This window comes from Salvelinus sp. IW2-2015, linkage group LG15 (assembly GCF_002910315.2).
Source record: "Salvelinus sp. IW2-2015 linkage group LG15, ASM291031v2, whole genome shotgun sequence".
Classification (NCBI taxonomy): Eukaryota; Metazoa; Chordata; class Actinopteri; order Salmoniformes; family Salmonidae; genus Salvelinus; species Salvelinus sp. IW2-2015.
This window is the reverse complement of record NC_036855.1, coordinates 60,410,291-60,432,711: the sequence shown is the minus strand read 5'-3', so window position 1 is coordinate 60,432,711 and position 22,421 is coordinate 60,410,291. Positions and strand designations below refer to the sequence as shown.

Below are 22,421 nucleotides of genomic sequence, written 5' to 3'. Positions count from 1 at the left end.
CATTGACCAGGTCCTGCCGTGTAGTTCTGGGCTGATCCTCACATTCCTCATGATCATTGATGCCCCACGAGGTGAGATCTTGCATGGAGCCCCAGACCGAGGGTGATTGACCGTCATCTTGAACTTCTTCCATTTTCTAATAATTGTGCCAACAGTTGTTGCCTTCTCACCAAGCTGCTTGGCTATTGTCCTGTAGCCATCCAGCCTTGTACAGGTCTACAATTTATCACTGATGTCCTTACACAGCTCTCTGGTCTTGGCCATTGTGGAGAGGTTGGAGTCTGTTTGATTGAGTGTGTGGACAGGTGTCTTTTTATACAGGTAACGAGTTCAAACAGGTGCAGTTAATACAGGTAATGAGTGGAGAACAGGAGGGCTTCTTAAAGAAAAACTAACAGGTCTGTGAAGAGACGGAATTCTTACTGGTTGGTAGGTGATCAAATTATTATTTCATGCAATAAAATGCAAATTAATTACTTAAAAATCATACAATGTGATTTTCTGGATTGTTGTTTTAGATTCCGTCTCTCACAGTTGAAGTGTACCTATGATAAAAATGACAGACCTCTACATGCTTTGTAAGTAGGAAAACCTGCAAAATCGGCAGTGTATCAAATACTTGTTCTCCCCACTGTATATGCACGTAGCACTTGCTCCTTACCTTCTTTTTCTTGATCTCCAGTATTTTCAACAACTAGTCACATTTATTCCACACATCTGACTTCTCCTTTACCTCCTGAGCAACCAGTAAACATGGCCCATTTCAAGTTAATTTGTCACAGGTTTTTTTTAAAGTCAAGGACAGCCCTACTCCAGAGTGAACCATACCATTAGACCAAAAAGCCATCTTCCACTCTGAGCTAAGGGAGTTTACTTTCTAGATTGTCAAGGTTGCTCATAAGGCATGGCAAAGACTTGGTGCACTCCAACAGTTGTACTACCTATGTGTATGTTTAGCCTATAGGCATATAGCCTAGATCAGAAGCTAGATGTTTCCAGTTCTTTAGAATTCTCCTTACAGTGATTGTGGTTGAAATGAATGAGGAATACTCCTTCACAGTTTGCGCAAAGCAAACCTGCACAGAGTAAAGAAAGGAGAAATCACTAAAAACGTTGTAGTCATCAGCAGCGTTAGATGGAGTTTTCTCCCGGAGGCAGCAGCGGCGCAGCCCCCGCTTCCACCTGCTCGGCTGTGATAAAACTCTCCACTTAACTAGTTCTGGCTAGGGGATAAACGCTGCTCATTAAGAGTGGGACACTGACAAGCATCGCAATTCCACACGAGGCTACTCTCTCTCTCCTGGGCGTCTGTCACCCTGTTACATTACATGAGAGTGAGGGGACATTGATGTAGAAACAGGACGCTTTTAAAGAGCTTTTAGATGCAACAGTCACTTTTTTAGCAATCAGCACGGGATGGAAGCAGCCATCACTTATTCATTCAGTTCTTTTTCAGGTTAAAATTAAAGCTAGTCCCATAGGAACAGCACACTGGCTCCTGCTCAGATGTAGCTCAGCTGTTGGCTGACTGATGCTATGCTGGCTGGTTGCAGTGTTAGAGCCTTATTGAGACTGTCTACTATACTGGCTGATGCTAGCTGAGAATATTCCTCTGCCCAGACAGCTTGGCAACACTGGGCAAATGGTCAAACTGCTCCTCTCACTAGTCAGTCCGGACAGTAGGGCTAGACTGTGTGTGTCCAGTCTGGTGTCTCCAGAGCTGCCCATTGGTGGGAACATGATCCCACTTCATTCACACTGAGGGGCTCCTTAGGATCCTGCCGAAGTGGAAAATACAGCCTCTTCCCTGACAGCTGTGTACTATTAGAGTTGAGAGCGTTTAAACATTTGAAAAGGGCTCATGAAATGAGGGAGGAACAAATTTATAAAATAAATCACATCTGCTAGACGAACACAAAAACACTTTTTTTAAGTGCACAACAGTGTGGCAAAGGAACAATGCTTTTCTATGAAGGGAGAGCATTGACAGCAGACCATTCCATCTGGGGAGAATAATACTTCATCCATATTTGATTTTCCTCTTACCTCCAGAATGCGTCTGTAGACTAGAAGTAAATCTGAGGAGATTAGATGAATAAACAGCTGGGGGGAAAAAAGCGTATCCTTAAAAAGGAGGGATATGTCAAAAAAATACAAAAAAAGTAAGCTGTTGCCACTTTTGTGAAAAAACAAATGCTTAACGTTAAAACAAGAGGTTGGTGAGAGCCGAGGCAGGTATGAATGTCTCCCAGACAGTCCCAGGCCTAGTAAATGAGCAAATCAACCCAGTCTCCAAGCTCTCCGCTGATGAAGCCCTCAGTTTGCAAGTCAAGAGTACGGCTAAGTGTGACGGTGGAGAGAACTGTGGAGGCAAAGCATAATCCTGAGAGGAGAGAACTCAGCTGCATAAAGACAGGCTCAGATTTAGACATAGGCCATCAATTTCATTAAAGCGCTGTGACACAGATGCTAAAGAGCACGCTCTGGCAGTGTGCCTCCACACAACTCTGGGTAATGAAGACAGAGCACGGCCAGGGAGGGACTGGCTCTCATAGTGACACCAGGGCAGCGGCTCAACTCTACCACGAAGCGTGGTAGCCACGCTAAACAGGCTTAGGCTTACACACACACACACAGCTGGAGCGCGAGACTCACCGCCACACAGAACAACTTATCCACCAAGCCTTATCATTGGTCCACTACTAGTCAACAAAGGCTTTAAAGAATGGTCAGATACCAACGTTGCTGTTTAAGCAGTCCACCTGCTAGCTGGCTGTATACTGGTTAGCTGACAGTCATGAAAACAATGCGCATGCTTCAATGGGGCAGAAGGCCATGTTGTTGTGATTCTGGATGGCCAGATAGCTAGCAACAATGACAAGAAACTGCCATGTGGGGAATCATAGGTGGTTTGTTTCAGCAAGTTTTATCTTGATACCATGTCTTGTTTTGAGGTGTTTTTACTGATGTCACATCTATGCTAATATGGCTCAAATTCACTAGCTAGCTAACAAACTGTAACGATGTATTTGAGAGACAACATAAATACATTTTCACAATGAGCTTGTTTTCATTAAACATTGGAGACTAAATATAGTTTACATGCTGTTAATAATCTAAGCCAACCCTGGTCTGTCTTTCCCCATAGTTGACCGCGCGCTGGTTTTGTTGCTGAACAACCAACCCATCTATAACATCATAAGCAAGGAGACTACGAAGTCACCACACAAAAAACATATTCAAAAGAAATTGGCTGAGATGACTGGTTCCTTTCAGAGATTCTCACAGCTGTTGATGTGTTAGACTACTACCTGAGAAGCTATTTTAAAACACCATTAAGAAATGTATGGTCATCAGCTAATGCTGTGTTTGATATGAAGGGGACACTCCGTGCTTCACAGCTCTGGGAATAATTACCTAAAGAGAGGAGCTCATACAGTGCTGCTGGGGTAATGGTCCCACAGACAGACACAGAGACAGACTATTGTCATGGTGGCCCCAGTGTGTAGGAGTAAACTATTCAACAAGCAGGGGCCACACCCGGCCTGCCATGACATGTTCATGAACGAGTCAGGGAGAAAGTATTCCGARATTTACACTAGCTTTTCTTAGCCCTCCCCCCAACAAATAGACTAATGACAGTGGGCAATCTAGACCGTGGCACACTGATGGACAGAAACACATGAGCTGGTGGGCTTTTTAATGTGAGAACAAGGTTAGAAGATTAATCAAATCAGGAAACAGAGGGGCCTTGTATGAAAACAAAACACGCTCAGATTGCCTCCATCAACCCCCATACATGGGCATGACATCTCCTATGCATTGTCCAACACAGCCTATTAACATGCAACACCAGTGGAATGAAGCAGAATAGACAAGAGAGAAATGCAATTATTTTACTAAAAAGACAGTTCATTGTATATGGCTCAATTTGGCAAGGGCTGGTATTTCTAAGAAGTGATACACATTAAATATTGACAACACTATCATGCAAAACAGCCTTTAGTTAATTGAAATGTTTGGTTAAAAAACAAGGTTAGTCCTCGTTTTAATATTTGCTCAGGCCGAGATGATACCAGTATGGCGATACATGTTAGTACCGTGGCAAGCAAACAAAACATGAAGCGGATTTAACTTCTTTAGGAAAACAGCCCCAATGTTGGAAACAAAACATCATTATGTTGTCATTCAGAGTCACATTTATTTAATTTCCAAGCTATAGCACACAACTTAAATACAGCAGATTGTTAAAAGACCAAAGAGGTTGTCTGCTTCGTGTTTCCATTTTTGCCATGGAAAAATATATTGTGATACTGGTATCATCACAGCCCTAGTAATTGCAACACTGAAAGTTTCTAAGAACTGATGTTGCAACAAAGTAGATTTATTCACATTTACAAAAAAGAAGAAAAAAAGATATCTTAAAACTTCATGACAATGGGACATATTTTGCCCTCTATTAGTACATGTACAGTTTCAGGGGATATGCCTTCAAGTGATACTCATTTTATCATCAGTTGTTAAACATCTGTCCTAAAAAGGGAAATATTTAGCCTGTTATGTACAAACCCACTCTAGCCCAGCCTACCGCAGCCAAAGCTGCAGCAGGATGAATGGAATCAACAGGGTAAAGGTCAACTCAGAGGCTGTTGGTTAGAGATAGAGTATGGCAGGCACACCACGGTCCCTTCAGCTGTCAGACCACATACGACTCCAGTGGATTCATGGATGTTTTCATTGAAGAAAAAAAACATTGGGAGGAATGTACGACTAACTGTTACTTTTCGTATCAAACCACATGTGTGTAGGGTCACTGTCCGGAGGATGGGAGGGGCATGTGAGGACTGTGACCCCAGTGCTGAATATGCCAGCATAAGGAAGTGTTTTCATGACATAAAAAAATAATAACAGGTATAATTAGCAAGTCATTTATTAACATAATTTCCTCCCTTATCTAGCAACCACAAAAAGTTAATGTAAAACTTAATGTTTTGCAAGCAGTCACTGACTTTGAATTAGTTGGCAGGGTAAAGGACTAGGAGGACTAACACTATTTGCAAGAGAAAATGTTGGCTACTCCTTATTTGTATATTGCTGGAATGCACCTGCTAGTCCAAATTGCCAGAGCAGTCAATGACAAGTGGTGCATGTGGGCTTCATACTGTAGGCTTAGTCAATAGTATTTCAGTGAAGTCTTCATCCTCACTCACAGAGGTGCCAAGCTTGAAAGATAGAACCCCTTGACAGTAACAGAGGAAGTGGAAACAGCTTGGGTCATGATGACTCACCCTCCACATACATTAACATGCTGGGAAAAGGCAGGTTGTTTGACAGACAAGAGGGCTCAGGGCGCCACCACTTGTTCTCCTGGTTGCTATTGCACCATACAACAACACTGTGAGTGATGGGTAAATCACTAGCCTACATCCCTGACAAGACATCCAGCCATTGACTACTGAGGGGTGGAAACATGGCATTGTGGTRTGGACCAATGCCATGTCCACTAGTCCATGTGGCTAGCTGCAGCATTTGACCACTGAGGAGCTACTAATCCAATGGGCAGTGGTGGCAGTAGATGTTTTTGGACAAATACACTTTTGTGTTGGGTCTGGGAGCTGCAGTGCTGTATGGGCAATTGTCAAGGGAGGGGTCCGAAATACCAAAGCATGATGTAGCTAGTAGGGCTGGGAATTGCCAAGGACCACACAATATGATATTAGCACAATACTTAGGTGCCGATACGATATGCATTGTGATTCTATACTGCAATTTTATTGTGATTTCATGTTCCAAACATATTGCTCACTATATTTCTGCTGCAGAGAGACGAGAAAATCAGTTTTGATCAGTCAGGGAAATAAAAGTGCTGAAAACATGTTGGCTCACCATTTTTTTTTTTTAAGATCGAGAACAAGCTATACGATGAAAAATGCCTGAGTTTTGGTACAGGTACAGCCGACTGTCTCTAGCTAACACTGCCTGCAGTAGCAAAACAAAACACAATTGTAACTAGGGGTGCGCGATGTATCGGCCGATATTAGCTAAAAATGCCAACATAGGTAGGTGCCCGATGTCTAGTTTAACGCCAATGTTAAAAACCGATGTCAAAGCTGCCGTGCATACCTATATAACGTAGGTACATGACGTAATGACGCCACGTAAAATGTTGCGTTACTCGAGCAAAACAGCATCCCTAACCTAGCCCACAATGTCTGCTGTGTGGATCGAGCAGTGAACAAGTCGAGCAGTCATTTGAAAGAGTAAGAACATTTCAGCGAGACTCAAAGCCAAAATCCATTAAAGCCAAGATAATGATATTCATTGCCCTTGACAATCAACTGTCCTTTGTCGTGGGTGATGTTGGCTTTCGCCGACTGATCGAGCACCAGTACACACTACCAAGTGCSCTATTTTTCAGATGTTGCCCTACCGGAGATACACATTGATAGCGTCACAACATACATACATGCATACTATGGAAAGCCGTTTAGGTCTTTGCGTGTCAAAAAAGATACAGTAGCACTTTCAAAGCTGTACAAAGAAGTCTGCAAACACCGGCCACGAACAATGTGTTTACAATACTGCGTTGGTAATAAAGCATAATTTGTTCAACCGCAACTTCTGGGGTAGCTAGCTTTAGCTTGCTACCTAGCTAGCACCAATACAACCAGCCTGAAAACAATGACCAGTAGAAACTGCAGTCATTTTCGTTATTCTTAGCAATGATTTAGGAATCCTTGTGAGTAAGTATTAGCTAGGTTGCCACTTGTTGTTCGCCTATTGAAATTGAACTTCAGTTCATGAAAACAAATAGCTRGCCAGCTACTTAACCCTGTTGCCCAAAGCTAAMGTTATAAGCAGCCAGCTAGCTTCATCTGCCTAGTGARGCTCGACCAGACCGGGTTATGTGTTGTGAAGCTAGCCACAATAAGGATTAGGCACAAGTGGAATTTGCGGTTTGCCTTCAAAATAAAAGTATGTCATTGACAGTGATGCAAATGAATGCAAATAGTAGAATTATGATACTTTTATTTTGAAGGCTAACTGCAAAGTCCACTATTGTGGCTAATCCTTATTGTGGCTAGCTTCACATACATTGGTCCAACCACCATCAATCAAATAAGAACAGTCTTATGAATTAGGGTTATTTTAGATGATGACGCCTAGCTATATATTTAGCTAGCTAACTATATAGCTACTGAAACAGATGTCGTTTGCTATGTTTTTGGGGAAGAACACTGTTTACATCCATGAGTTAGCTAGCTTTTTTTGAATGACCAGCACTGTAGGTGCGCGAGACAACTTGTTAAATTGTGACATGCAGTCATATTCAGATCCTGATTGGTCAACAAGCTAATTTGACACGTCACTTTTTTGACACGCAAAGACCCAAACGGTGTGCTATAGAAATCCTGGTTGAGAATGAAACTGAAGAAATTAACGAAACAGCACAGGAAGTAAGTTAAATAAATTGTTTTTGATKATGTTTTACTGGTAAATGGGGACATACATAAATGCCAACAAAATTATGTTTTGCTCAGTGTGTGTGTGTGTGTGTGTAACCTTCATTTAACTAGGCAAGTCAGTTAAGAACAAATTCTTATTTAAAATGACGGCTTACCCCAGCCAAACCCGGGCGATGCTGGGCCAATTGTGTGCCGCCCTATGGGACTCCCAATCACGGCCGGATGTGATAGAGCCTGGATTCTAACCAGGGACTGTACTGACGCCTCTTGCACTGAGATGCCGTGCCATAGACCGCTGCATTCGTGTGTGTGTTAACTATACTAGAATGCTTAAAAAGGTCGCTTTTGGCAAGGAAAATATTGGATATCGGTCAAGAATGGCATATCGGTGCATCACTAATTGTAACTATGTATTTTTCCCCCATCATTAGTAGCTAGGTACAATGTTCCTCCTCATTCCATGCATGCTTAGAAGAGGTTCATCTGAATTACTGTACAGGRTGTGGGGTCCATTGCTCATGTGATGCTAAAATAATTATGAAGCAGCTTTTATGGCTCACACAGCACAATGTCTGCACATAATTCTAGGTTAGCCTACTGTGGAAAGTCACGTCAGAGGCCAAAGGAGATTGTGATGTGAAGGCATGTTTCTAGGTGCTGAGGGTTCAGCACAAAAGTATAACTAGACTAGGCCCACACACACACACACACACACACACACACCTAAAAACATTGCAGTTTTGAGTGGATTTCTAAATTCTAGTCTTACTGCTCAACGTCCACTTGAATATGATGCAGAGAGCAAAGAAACAAGAGGCAGGGCAAGTTAGTTGTCTGTGTTAACAAGCAAAGAACCTACTGATAATGAAGTCAGAATTGAATGTGATGCTGCTTACAGCTCCCAGCTGAAAGAGATATCGCTGTGAAAGGAATAGTGATTTGACACTGGAACACGATTTAAACGTAGGAACCATTTTCAGGTCAATGTTAGTTTACTATTGTCTTTCAAGAAACTGATTGGCAAGTCAAAACACTAGCGGTAGAAGAACCATGCACTGAAAAAAGCCAGAAAAACAAACTGACAGGGAATGTAAGAACACAGTCATTATAGAAATACAAATGTCAGGCACCATGTCACAAGTCTCAGAATGAACAAACTAGCCAACCATGTCACAGTTTCTCTACAAAAGAAAGCAACAGAGGAAACGGTGCTTCAACAAACCAATGTGGTGAGTCTGATAAGCAATGACTGGTAAGTAGGTCCCTGTCAGTAAAACATCACTGGTAATCGTGATTGTTTAAGCTTGGCTACATGTTTCAGTTTCCTGAATTGTTGCTTGATGCTGTCTTCAGAGGGCCTAGGCCTAATGTGACTAGTACAGCGGTTCCCATAGTTTTTATAGTCCCCTAGCCCATCAAACATTCAACCTCCAGCTGCGTAGCACCAGGGTCAGCGCATTCTCAAATATTGTTTTTTGCCATCATTATAAGCCTGCCATACACACACACTATACAATATATTTATTAAACATAAGAATGAGTGTGAGTTTGTCGTCACAACCTGGCTCGTGGGAAGTGACAAAGAGCTCTTATAGGACCAGTGCACAAATAATAATAATCAATGATTTTTCTCTTTATTTAACCATCTTACATATAAAACCTTATTTGTTCATCAAAAATTGTGAATAACTCACCACAGGTTAATGAGAAGGGTGTGCTTGAAAGAATGCACGTAACTCTGTAATGTTGGGTTATACTGGAGAGTCTCAGTCTTAAATAATTTTACACATAGTTTGTGCCTGTATTTAGTTTTCATGCTAGTGAGGGTCGAGAACCCACTCTCACATAGGTACGTGTTTGCAAAAGGCATCAGTGTCTTAACAGCGCGATTTGCCAAGGCAGGATAGTCTGAGCGCAGCCCAATCCAGAAGTCTGGCAGTGGCTTCTGAATAAATTCAATTTTCACAGAACCGCTTATTGCAATTTCGATGAGGCTCTCTTGTTCATATATTGTAAGTGGACTGGAGGCAGGGGATGAAAGGGATAACGAATCCAGCTGTTTGTGTCATCCGTTTCGGGAGAGTACCTGCGTAAATTGCGCACCCAACTCCCTCAGGTGCTTCGCTATATCACATTTGACATTATCCGTAAACTTAAATTAATTTGCACACAACAAAAAAATCATACAGTGATGGAAAGACCTGTGTGTTGTCCTTGTTAATGCAGACAGAGAAGAGCTCAAACTTCTTAATCATAGCCTCAATTTTGTCCCGCACATTGAATATAGTTGCGGAGAGTCCCTGTAATCCTAGATTCAGATCATTCAGGCGAGAAAAAACATCACCCAGATAGGCCAGTCGTGTGAAAAACGTCATCATGCAAGCGGTCAGACAAGTGAAAATTATGGTCAGTATAGAAAACTTTAAGCTCGTCTATCAATTCAAAAAAACATGTCAATACTTTGCCTCTTGATAACCAGCGCACTTCTGTATGTTGTAAAAGCGCTACATGGTCGCTGCCCATATCATTGCATAGTGCGAATTCAGAATTCAGGGGCCTTGCTTTAACAAAAGTTAACCATTTTCACTGTAGTGTCCAAAACGTCTTTCAAGCCGTCAGGCATTCCCTTGGCAGCAAGAGCCTCTCAGTGGATGCTGCAGTGTACCCAAGTGGCGTCGGGAGCAACTGCTTGCACGCGCGTTACCACTCCACTATGTCTCCCTGTCATGGCTTTTGCGCCATCAGTACAGATACCAACACATCTTGACCACCAAAGTCCATTTGATGTCACAAAGCTGTCCAGTACTTTAAAAATATCCTCGCCTGTTGTCCTGGTTTCCAGTGGTTTGCAGAAGAGGATGTCTTTCTTAATTGACCCCCACAAACGTAATGGACATATAGCAGGAGCTGTGCCAGGCCTGCCACGTCTGTTGACTCATCCAGCTGTAACGCATAGAATTCACTGGCTTGTATGCGAAACAGTAATTGTGTTATGCATTTCGCAAGTATCTTTGCGTCACAACATTGAAGTGTAAGGGGCCTCCAGTTTTTTAGATATAAAGACCCTGTCTATTTGCCATCTGGGTCTTGTTTTAATAAGAGAAAAATCAGACCTTCCTGCTGAGTACCTGACAGACTACCATTTCTATACAAGTAGTTAAAACAATCCAAAAAGGCTTGATATACCTCTACCAGTATGCTATCAAGCCCTGGGGTTTTTCCAGACTATTAAATCCTTTCAGTCTCAAACTTCTTCCTCTGTAATTTGGCATTCGCACTGATCTTCCTGTACATTTGTTAATTTTAAATKTTTATATTATTTGGAAAGAATTCCTTACTGTAATTTTCATTCAGTGGGAGAGGATGAGATGTTCTTTTTTCCATCTGCCTAAAATAATTAGCTTCCTCTTTTTAAAATATAATTCAGAGAATCAGAGATCAGAGATGACTCCGTCTTCAGTAATGAGTTTTTGCAAATTATCTTTGTTAGCATTCCTGTATTGGAGATTCAGGAAGAAATTTGTGCATTTTTTTCCATATTCATCCAGTTTGCTTTATTTTTGTCATAGATTATATTAGATCGTTCTTGAATAAGTTCAACTTCTTTTTCCTCTAACTTGTTTTGTATCTCTGTAGTATTGTTTTTATTGCCATCTACCTGTACTATTAGTTCATTGATTTCCCTTGTTAGTCTTGTCTCTTTAGCCAGAAACTGCTTTTTTATTATTGATGAAAATTGAATAACCTCTGAAGGTACATTTAAAAAAGTATCCCAAACAATAAGGGGATTTGCTGAACCTATATTATACTGGAAAAATTCAGTTATAAATTATTTTGTCTTATTTTTAACTAAGTTGTCCTCCAGTAAACTTTGATTACATTTCCAATATCCCCGTCCACGTGGAAAATCTATAGGAGTTATGTGAATGCTAATTAGATGATGATCCGATCGCATTCTGTCTCTTATTAAAACGTTTTTAACCTTTGAAGCAAGAGAGAAAGAGACAAGTAGTCAAGACGACTAGCTTGATTAAATCTCCATGTATCTCTCACTAGGTGTGGGTTTTTTAGTCTCCAAATATCCGCTATTTCTAATGTGTCCAAAATATTTGTGACTTCCTTAAGGGCACGGTGATGATAGTTTGTAGAGTGATTTCCTTTACGGTCCATTGAGGTAATTAAAACTGTTATAGTCTCCTACCATAATGATATACATATCGATTTGCTATATTCTCATCGCATTCCTTTACTAGATTGTGTGTATTAGGTTTTGTTGTGGAATTTGTTAGATATTACCTGTTAGACACTGCTGCACTGTCGGATCTAGAAGCATAAGCATGTCGATACACATGGTTAGCAATGTTATTGCAAGTGTATGTGACCAATACAATTTGATTTCCCTGTGTTTTTCAACCTTTCAAACACATACACACACAGCAAAGCACCCATTTCCTGCCATGACCCATTAATCTTACAGTGCATGTTGTTGATGCACACACACTACTCTGTCTGCTCACCCTGGGATGGAACAGAACGGAAACAGCTCCACCCATCATGTCACTGTGTTTACACTACTGCAGCACCACACACACACACACACACACTACAGCTGAGAGCGGGAGTGTCTTAATTGACATTTCCAACCCTACACGCACTACAGTAAGAGCATGATAAAATGCAGCTGTGGGTTAATCATGGCTTAGTCAGAGGCTTAAATTAGAGAAGCAAAGAAAACGATTGTGTGAATCACATTTCCTCCTAAGGTGAAGAAATGTCATATTGCCTTGGGTATCAATACTACGTCACCACTAGACAAACTTCCCTGAATTTCGTACATGGGGCCTATTTGTTTATAGCCTGAACATTAGGCTACACCTGAAACATGGAAAGGATGCCCTTGAACAGGGGGAATCCAATTAAGCAATCTCTGACCTTGGTTGACAATACACCAGACAAGAACACTAGCATTTTCACAACTTGGAAAATGCAACGAAAATAAGAATGTTGACAACAAAGAGGGTGAGATGGGGGGGTGCTGGGGGGAAAGAGATAGCTGCCAGCAGAGTGCACTTTATCTGATTGGATGAGTCAAGGACAATCCTTTGTGGACACATACTGTATGAAGTGTGATACCAATGGAGAAAAAAAATATCTAAAGTTAAAGGCATATTTTTCCCCTGTTGACTTGTTTTGGAAAAGATTGGGGCAGCTTTTTCTGTCAAGAGCTTTCAGGGCCAAATATGGAAAATCTAGGGGCACAAAGCCCCTCTGCATTTCTGACACTGACATTGCACATCTTGAATATGGTCAATATTTACCTTTGAGTGTGAATATACTAGAATGCTGCTCTGCATGCTTCAAACTAACAAAATACAATATTAAGTGTTAATATAACAATGTCAATTGTGGAAACTCATTGAAGTTCTTTGGACATGTGAGGGGAAATATAATCCAGGATTACATATTTTTCCCACAACCCCACATTCTGAAAGGCTTTGCTATGCCTCCCTAACAAGCCACTGTGCATTACCAAAGCACAGGACTCCAAAACACTGTTTTATTCTCCACATACAAGCAAGGCCTTTCGGCAGAGTCTCTCTCTCTCTCTAAGAGTCTTGCTGACATCTTATCAAATGCTGTCCAATACATTCAAATGTCAAGGGAAGTCACACACCCCATGTAATGTCTGTGTGAAACAGCAGAATGGAAGATAATGAAACCGGTGTGTGTAGTGCCACAGCGCTAGTGAAAAGACAGCATCTCAACAAGTGAAGAGAATATGATCAGTTGGAATATAGGGATGTTCCTAGTCAATTAACATGGTTGCCTACTCTACTTCCTCTTTAGAAATTATGGCTTTTGGATCAGTACCAGCTAAAAATGTTTCTCTCAACAAGAACAGATTAGCCAGATCTCCTGCTTTCCCTCTATAAATAATTAATTTCCAACCCTGGAAACATATTTGAGTCAAAAGGGAAGAATCTGTTACCACAAACCCTAACAAATCATTAATATCCACCCATGAATCAAGTCTATGGTTATATGACAACATCTCACATTCATTATTCATTTGCGTGTGGCATCTGGCATTGAATTATAGATTTTGAAACCCAAATACTGATAACATAATTTGCCTTTCCAGTAAAATGTACAAAACATTAGGAACACCTGCTCTTTACATGACATAGAATGACCAGGTGAATCTAGGTGAACGCTATGATCCCTTATTGATGTCACTTGTTAAATCCACTTCAATCAGTGTAGATGAAGGGGAGGAGGATTGTGTATGTGTACCATTCAGAGGGATTTAAGTGCCTTTGACCGGGGTATGGCAGTAGGTGCAGGCACACCGGTTTGATTGTGTCAAGGGTTTTTCACTGTTTCCCGTGTGTATCAAGAATGGTCCACCACCCAAAGGCCTTCCAGCCAACTTGACAACTGTGGGAAGCATCCCTGTGGAATGCTTTCGACACCTTATAGAGTCAAACTCAATATTAGGAGGGTGTTCCTAAAGTTTTGTACACTCAGTGTACAATGATCTGAGGCTCTGAGCATATAGCCTAAGCCTAGAGGACATTAATTGCTATAGTGGTGACCAATATAATCCCAAACTCTCCCTTTTCTTTTTTTTACCCCCTTTTACTCCCCAATTTCGTGGTATCCAATTGTTAGTAGTTACTGTCTTGTCTCATCGCTACAACTCCCGTACGGACTCGGGAGAGGCAAAGGTCGAGAGCCATGCGTCCTCTGAAACACAACCAAGCCGCACTGCTTCTTAATACAGCGCGTATCCAACCCGGAAGCCAGCCACACCAATGTGTCGGAGGAAACACCGTACACCTAGCGACCTGGTCAGCGTGCACTGCGCCCAGCCCGCCACAGGAGTCGCTAGTGCGCGATGAGACAAGGATATCCTTACCGGCCAAACCCTCCCTAACCCGGACGACGCTGGGCCAATTGTGCGCCGCCCCATGGGCCTCCTGGTCGCGGCCGGCTGCGACACAGCCTGGGCTCGAACCCAGAGTCTCTGGTGGCACAGCTAACACTTAGACCACTGCGCCACCCGGGAGGCCCTCAAACTCTCCCTTTGAATACAAATCTGTGCTTTTAAAATTGTGTTTGGAGTGGACATTGGCTTATCTTCTTAGTTTATGAAAGAACATTGTGGTGGTCCTCTAAGAGAACTGTTTCCTCAGTAAACATTTGATTTCCAGTCACAGAAGGCAGTGCTGGGTCTGGCTCATATCCTCTTTTCCACAGAAAGCAAACATCATGGTGAACCATCATGGACTCTGGGCGGCATCCTCTCCATTCACACACTCTCAGTTGGCAGCAAACACGCTTTTAAGGACATACCAGGGAACGTGTGCCTCACACAGAGCTCTGCTGCTGCTCTGTTTAGTTCTGCCATTAGTCTGACAGCCCTGACATCAAAATTACTATCTGACCCAACATAACATTGGGTGAACCAATCAAACCACATGAGAAGAGTCATCACCATAAGGACAGTTGAAGACAGGGAGGAACGATGTACTTTTACAGTATTAGAATTTGAGCATATGTCCCAGTCCCTTGTATGGATTGGAGTCATTACTGTACTAAAAGACAAATAGGAAAATGAAAGGCTCAAACTTGGCCATCATGAATAACATAACTGAGTCAACAAACCCCCATAATTAATGCAAATGAGTGGGAATATTAGCTCACCGAGGAGAGCCATGAAATATGGTTCTACTTTATCAGCTAATGAGAGTTCTCAAGTGGAATCAACAAACAAAATAATTAATTAGGATGATAAATTATGCACTAGTAATTTCAATATGGGGATTTGACAACACAATAACAATTTATGAGGAGCAAATAAAATCCAAGTCCTGATAATTTAATCAGACCTAGCCATCTCTGAAACAACACTTCATCTGCAGTGGAATGTTTCTGTTCCCATCATTGAACAAACAGGACACCAGTTAGGAATTGGAGGGGAGCTCAATGTTCAGGGGGCTCAGGGGAACACAAGGCCCACAGCAGCTTCAGGCAGATCAATTACTCACTTTGTGTTCACACACACTAAAAAAACAGACCGTCAGAGCAGGTAAAAAACAGACCCGGCATATGTCTTTTATCGCATGGCAAACAGGAGAGGGAAATGAAAAATGCATTCGATGTCAGACAGATGAGGCGTATAGTCAACTCCACAGTAGTCAGACCCAGATGGAGTGGGACCTTAACAGGGCGAAGAATAATGATGAAGTCAAACATTTGATGCCATGTTTATGAAATAGCCTACATGGGTCWGTAAAAGTATATTCTAATGCACGCTACTACATCACAGGGAACATCCTGTCTATATGTGTCATGTTTTCAGAAGGTCTGAGTGCTGAATGAAATCAAATTAGAATGATGAAAATACAGATCACTAACTACATGTAGCCTACCATATAAATCAAGTAATGTTTGCATCAGAGCCATAGAGATCTAGCTAGGCTGTGTACATATACAGTACAAAAAGAAAAGTCAGTGAGTGGGCATATCATGAGAATGACAATTGTAATTTACAGTGTCACAATGTCACCTTTTCCTTTCTGTCGAAATAGCTAGAAAATTCTGTACATTAGCATGTAATCACTTTGCCAGCAAACATCTATACAAATCAACTTGCTACTTGACCAGGGGTTCCCAAACGTTTACTGCACAAGACCCTAAATTGACACTAGAATATACAGAGGACCCCATTTGGAAAAAGTATACCCCCCAACGTTAGTTAATGCTGTGTGTTCATATTTACTCAATTTTAGGTCCTGCCGGATGTCCAGAACTATGAAAGCACATTCTAATAGCGTAAGAGGTCTTAGTCGACACTAACAAGTTGTATTCTAAACCCAGTTGAAGACAAAAAAAAAGTTAAGATCACTTTCTCAGGGGAACCCATTTCACGTTTGGGAACCACTGTACTAGACTCTCAGAACTAACAGTGCGTGGCTGAAACTGCAGTGATGAGGACTAGTATGTTGATACTATATAACTTTTAGTAAACATTACATTCTAGATAGTTGAGAATGTCTTAAGAAAAATATCCTCCACAGTTACATTCTTATTTCACTTCGGTGGAYCTCTCGTAGGCTCTCTCGATATAGTCCTAGCAGAACCATAAATGTAAAAAAAATAAAAAAGGAGCTGGACCCCTCCCAGCTAGGTAACGTTAACGCTGCTAGCCTAGCTCGCTTGCTACCATTTCCTCAATCCGATTAGCGAGCTAGCTAGCGATGAAACACTTTTCTTGCTGTATAAATCAGAATGCCCAAACTTACCTTTAATGGTCCATATGCCATTAAACAGCAAGAATTGTATCAAGACCATATCGATTAAATTCATTGTTAGTACATTGACACCGCGAATGCTTTAATGTTTCGATTTGCACTTCTTAAAGGCGCAGTCTGCGCGCTGTTTATGGCAGTACCTTCACAACCGCCTTTCACCGCTTGTCTCCAACCGCCTTACGTCAGGCGCAGGCAAGTACTAGTCCCTCCTACCTCACTAGCGCAACAAAACCTGTTTGCTTTCATTTGATAGGGCCGTTTAGATTTGTTGAAAACAACAATTCAAGTGCAATAAATTCAACAGCGACAAGCTAAGCCACTTTTCAATATCAAGTTAGCCTACAAATTCATATTTTTTCTTTATTAGGATCCCATTAGACAACGCCAATGGCGACAGCTAGTCTTACTGGGGTCCGACATATAACGAAAAAGACATTACAGACAAAATACTTGACATCTATCAGTTGCACATACATGTTAGTACATTCAAGCAACAAGTAGGTCACATGGGGAGAGGCGTTGTGCTGTGAGGTGTAGCTTTATTTGTTTTTGAAACCAGGTTTGCTGTTCACTTGCGCTATATAAGATGGAAGGGAATTCCATGTACTCATGGCTTTGTATAATACAATATCATGTATTGACAATAATGCATTTGTCTTGGACAGAGTTAAAAAAATATCCCTGTACCCTGATTTAATGGAATATGATTTCAGTATTGAATACAGTACATCACTACAGTAGATTCCACCGTGAAATGTCAATGTATTGGGGGGAAACAATTTCAAACATTCAATGAAAAATCGATATAGAAGTGTGTGGCCCCACATGCATTTGCACTGCTCAGAGACAGCTATTTGTGTTGAATTCATTGTGACTTTGTTGAATGTGCCTGCATAACATGTCCTGGCTACCTACACCTGCCCCGCACTTGCTTGATCTCTGCATTTGTCTCTGCACTGATCGTCTTTGTTGAGATTCCCTAAAAACAAGCCACTTCCATACAGCTACAACCAGAGGTGACTGTTTTGTAACAGGTTAGGATAACTTACACAGCAGGTTAGGAGAATTAACGTAGCAGGTTAGAATAATTAGGTTAAGGTTAAGGTTAGGAAAGGGTTAGGGTTAGCGAAAACGCACTCTCTGTAACACCAACTATTGACTGCAAAAATAATTGTATCTCTTATTTCCCATAAGACATACTATACTGTACAYCAGACATACAGCGTTGATCTTTTCACTGTGTAGCTTCTGCCACTGTGTGGCTAAAAAAAGCCACTACACTGACTGAACTGGAAACTTCATAACAACTTGTCAGTCTGCTGCTGCTTCCAGATACAAGGTGATGAAGACCCACGCACCTCTTCCTTCCCTGTGCACGCACGCACACACGCACGCACGCACACACACACACACACACACACACACACACACACATTTTGTGAAGATAATATTACTTCAGCCATTAGGATTCTATCCATATAAAAATGAAAATAAATTAACAAGGCAACAGTAAATATGTCATTCGCATGAATGATGCAGCGCCAATTGAGATATTGTGTGTGACTAACTCAATTCAGTTAATTACTATAAACTCCTGCATTGGGCCAATCGGTATAATTTTGTAAATGCCAGATCTCTAAGGCAAGACGCATCGTTAATCCAAGTTTTGTCAAAATCGGGCCAGTGCTGTCTGAGATATAGGGTTTGACGAGCATAGGAATTTACAGATGGAGACAGATCCACAGTCCCTTCCCCAATTTCATCGTGGGGGACAATAAAATACACAAGAATGGAGTTATATACAGGGAGTACCCGTACCAGATTAATATGCAGAGGTATGAGGTACAGTAAACATGTAATCCCCCACGAATAATGCAGCACCCCCCTTGGGCCAATCAATGTAATATTGTAAATGACGGATCTACATGGCAAGACGCATCATTCGCCCAAGTTTCATACAAATCGGACCAGTGGTGTCTGAGATGTTGCGTGTGACTAACGTACGTACAGTTGATTACTATAGCGCCCCCCTTGGGCCAATCAGTATTATTTTCTAAGTGCTGGATCTCTATGGCAAGACGCATCGTTAATCCAAGTTTTGTCAAAATCGGGCCAGTGCTGTCTGAGATATAGGGTTTGACGAGCATAGGAATTTACAGATGGAGACAGATCCACAGTCCCTTCCCCAATTTCATCGTGGGGGACAATAAAATACACAAGAATGGAGTTATATACAGGGAGTACCCGTACCAGATTAATATGGAGAGGTATGAGGTACAGTAAACATGTAATCCCCCACGAATAATGCAGCACCCCCCTTGGGCCAATCAATGTAATATTGTAAATGCCGGATCTACATGGCAAGACGCATCATTCGCCCAAGTTTCATACAAATCGGACAAGTGGTGTCTGAGATATCATGTGGGTTAGCTAGACTCACATCCCTGAGCATGTGTGCCACATTTCAACGCTCTGAGTCAAACAGATCAAGAGATAAACACTAGCACCACTGTTGAGTCGATATGAATGTTCTTGTAGTGATGAGCATTCCCGGCTCTTTCAGTGAGCCGGCTCGTTCGGCTCAGCTCACCAAAAAGAGCCGGCTCTTTTGGCTCCCAAACGGCTCTTTAAAAAATATATGTTTTGTATTTTTTCAAGTCAAACAGTTTGTGATAGATTGACTATGATTGGTGTTAAAACAATTCTAATTAAATTATTAAATGAAATCATACTCTACCTTAACCACAATGTATTTAAAAATGCATTGGTTTGTTATGAAAAATAATGCTATTAAACATTTGCATTTAAAATATAACTTTTCAATGTATATAAACAAAGTGCATATAAATCTAACCATTCAAAACAAATACAAACTGAACAGCATAATAGAATATTGCACCATATCAAAGAAAATAAATAACAATTTGCAAAACTGCAGCATCCCACAAATTAAAATGAATGTAAAAAAGAAGGATGCTATTACACATGTGCATTTAAAGTGTAACTTTTTTAATGTATATAAACAAAGTGCATATAAATGTAACAATTCAAAACGAATACAATCTGAACAACATAATAATAGAATATTGCACCATATCAAAGAAAAACAAATAACAATGTGCAAAACTGCAGCATCCCACTTAAAACATTAAACTGGTCCCTCTTTTCTCTCTCTTCTTTATTGCCATGTTATAACCAGCAGCACACAGCAATGCTGACCATATTTTGCTTTTATGAGAGATTTGCATTCAGAAAGGAGGGAACGGATGTGGCCGCTATGCAGTCTCCCTGTCATGACTTTAGTAAGCCGTGGGTAGACAGAGGCCTTGTTCTTCCACCAGCTCAGAGGATCCAAATAGGATTGGACCTCCATTATGGCATTCCTTTGGCCGCCTTTCCTTCCAGTTCTCTGCTGCCAATGATTGGAACGAATTTCAAAAATCACTGAAGCTGGAGTCTTATATCTCCTTCTCTAACTTGAAGCATCAGCTGTCAGAGCAGCTTACTGTACCTGTACACAGCCAATCTGTAAATAGCACACCCAACTACCTCATCCCCATATTGTTACTTATCCTCTTGCTCTTTTGCACCCCAGTATCTCTACTTGCACATCATCATCTGCACATCTATCACTCCAGTGTTAATGCTAAATTGTAATTATTTCGCCTCCATGGCCTATTTATTGCCTTACAGAGTTGCCTTATTGCCTTACTCTTCTACATTTGCACACACTGTAAACATATTTTTCTATTGTGTTATTGACTGTACGTTTGTTTATGTGTAACTCTGTGTTGTTGTTTTTGTCGCACTGCTTTGCTTTATCTTGGCCAGGTCGCAGTTGTAAATGAGAACTTGTTCTCAACTGGCCTACCTGGTTAAATAAAGGTGAAATAAAAATAAATAAAATTGCATCTGCTGAGGGATTCCTTCGTGCTGCATCCCCAGTTGCTCTCTCGTCAAACAGCATCCAAACAGCAGACGTTTGTGGCACTACTGCTGGTGCTTCTGCTCCATCTGCTCCCTCTTCTTCCTGTTGCCCTGGTGCCTGAGCCAGCTGACTGCTGGGGCTGTCCCTCCCTGCTGCTGAGGTTATTCTTTGAAGAGTCTCATCAATCACTCTGGCATCACTGAAAGCTAACTTCTTAAACCTGGGGTCAAGTGCAGCGGTTTCTGATAGCACGTGATTATATTCCATTCTGTGGAACTTTCTGTCCATTGATGAACATAGGGTGTCCATCAACACTGTCACATGTCCTGTGGTTGCATTTGTTTCTCTCTGGTGGCTGGCTGTGATTCGCTGCAGACCCTTAAACAGGAGTATCACTTTTGAGGCTGTCACATAGCTGAAAAGAGAGAACAGTAACTTATTAGTTCAGGTTCATGTTTTGTCTACTGATACTACATTCTCATCTACTGCTCATATACATATATAATACTGGATTAAATAATGATGTAGTAATAACTGTTTACTGTACCTCTCTTCACTGATGTCCACAGTGACCTGCTCAAAGGGTTCCAGGACTCTGCACACTGCCTCCACCACCTCCCATTCCTCTTGGGTCAGAGCATCAACAGGTGCACATCTCTACCCTGACAATGGCCAGGGTAGCGATGATGGCATCCTTTGACTCAAGAAACCGCTTCAACATATAAAATGTTGAATTCCACCTTGTAGCGCAGTCTTGTTTAGGCCTCAGCTCAGGCAATCCCATCTGGCTTTGTGTAAACTTTAGTTTTTCAGTACCTACTGTGCTCCTGTGGAAGTATTCCACAGATGCTTTCACTTTGTCCACACTTTGTCCGTCACCTTCAGAGCATCTCTTACAATCAGGTTGATTGTGTGGGCAAGACATGGATGATGGATCCATTTAAACATTTTCATGGCTTTGGTTATGTTAGCTGCATTGTCGCTAACACAACATACCACTTTTCCATATACTTGCCATTCTCTGGCCACTCTCAATAGTTCATCAGTTCCTCTCAACAGTTCTGAGGTGTGTCTGTCGCTGAACTCAAAGCAGTTCAGAAGACAGCTAGACATCGAAAAATCTTCAATTAAGTGACATGTAACTGACATGTAAGAAGTGGTTACCCTTGATGCCCAGCAGTCAGTGGTAAGGCAAACTGCAGTAGCTTTTTGGACTCTTTCCCGCACTGACGCCTGTGTGCTCTCRTAAAGTTGTGGAATAAGTGATTTTGAAAGGGTTTTCCATCTTGGAATTGCATACATTGGATTTAGAGTATTGCTATAATTTCTAAAACCTCTGTCCTCCACAATCGAAAATGGCTGGAAATCGGTGGCAATCATTTTAGCCAATGCAATATAAATTTGGCCTTGTTTTGCTACAGACATAGACATTGGCATAAACTGGTCCATAGAGAAGACTGCGTTGCTGTGTGTCGTGGAGTAGGCCTACTTGACTGAGTGGATACATCTCCACGTGTGGAGGTGCTGGCTCCACCACTATCACTAGCAGGCCCGCTAGTTTCTTGAAGCTGCGCTACAGCTAGCTTCACAGTTGGGTGCACAGTTCGCATATGCCGGTGTAGGTTGTGCGTAGAACCATCTTTATATGAGATTTTGTTTTGGCAAATTCTACACTGTGCTCTAACATTGTCTACATTATTAAAATGCATC

The 22,421-nt window shown here is 41.5% G+C and overlaps 1 protein-coding gene across 1 annotated transcript in view; it reads right to left on the bottom strand.

Annotated features, from left to right (window-relative positions):
* adam10a (ADAM metallopeptidase domain 10a) overlaps window positions 1-16,951 on the bottom strand; it is a 102,223-nt gene extending 85,272 nt beyond the window's left edge. The window contains exon 1 of the mRNA XM_024001217.2: window positions 16,775-16,951. Coding sequence (XP_023856985.1) covers window positions 16,775-16,838 — 64 coding nt within the window. The 5' untranslated portion in view covers window positions 16,839-16,951. The remainder of the gene's footprint in view (window positions 1-16,774) is intronic.
* Window positions 16,952-22,421: the final 5,470 nt, after the last annotated feature.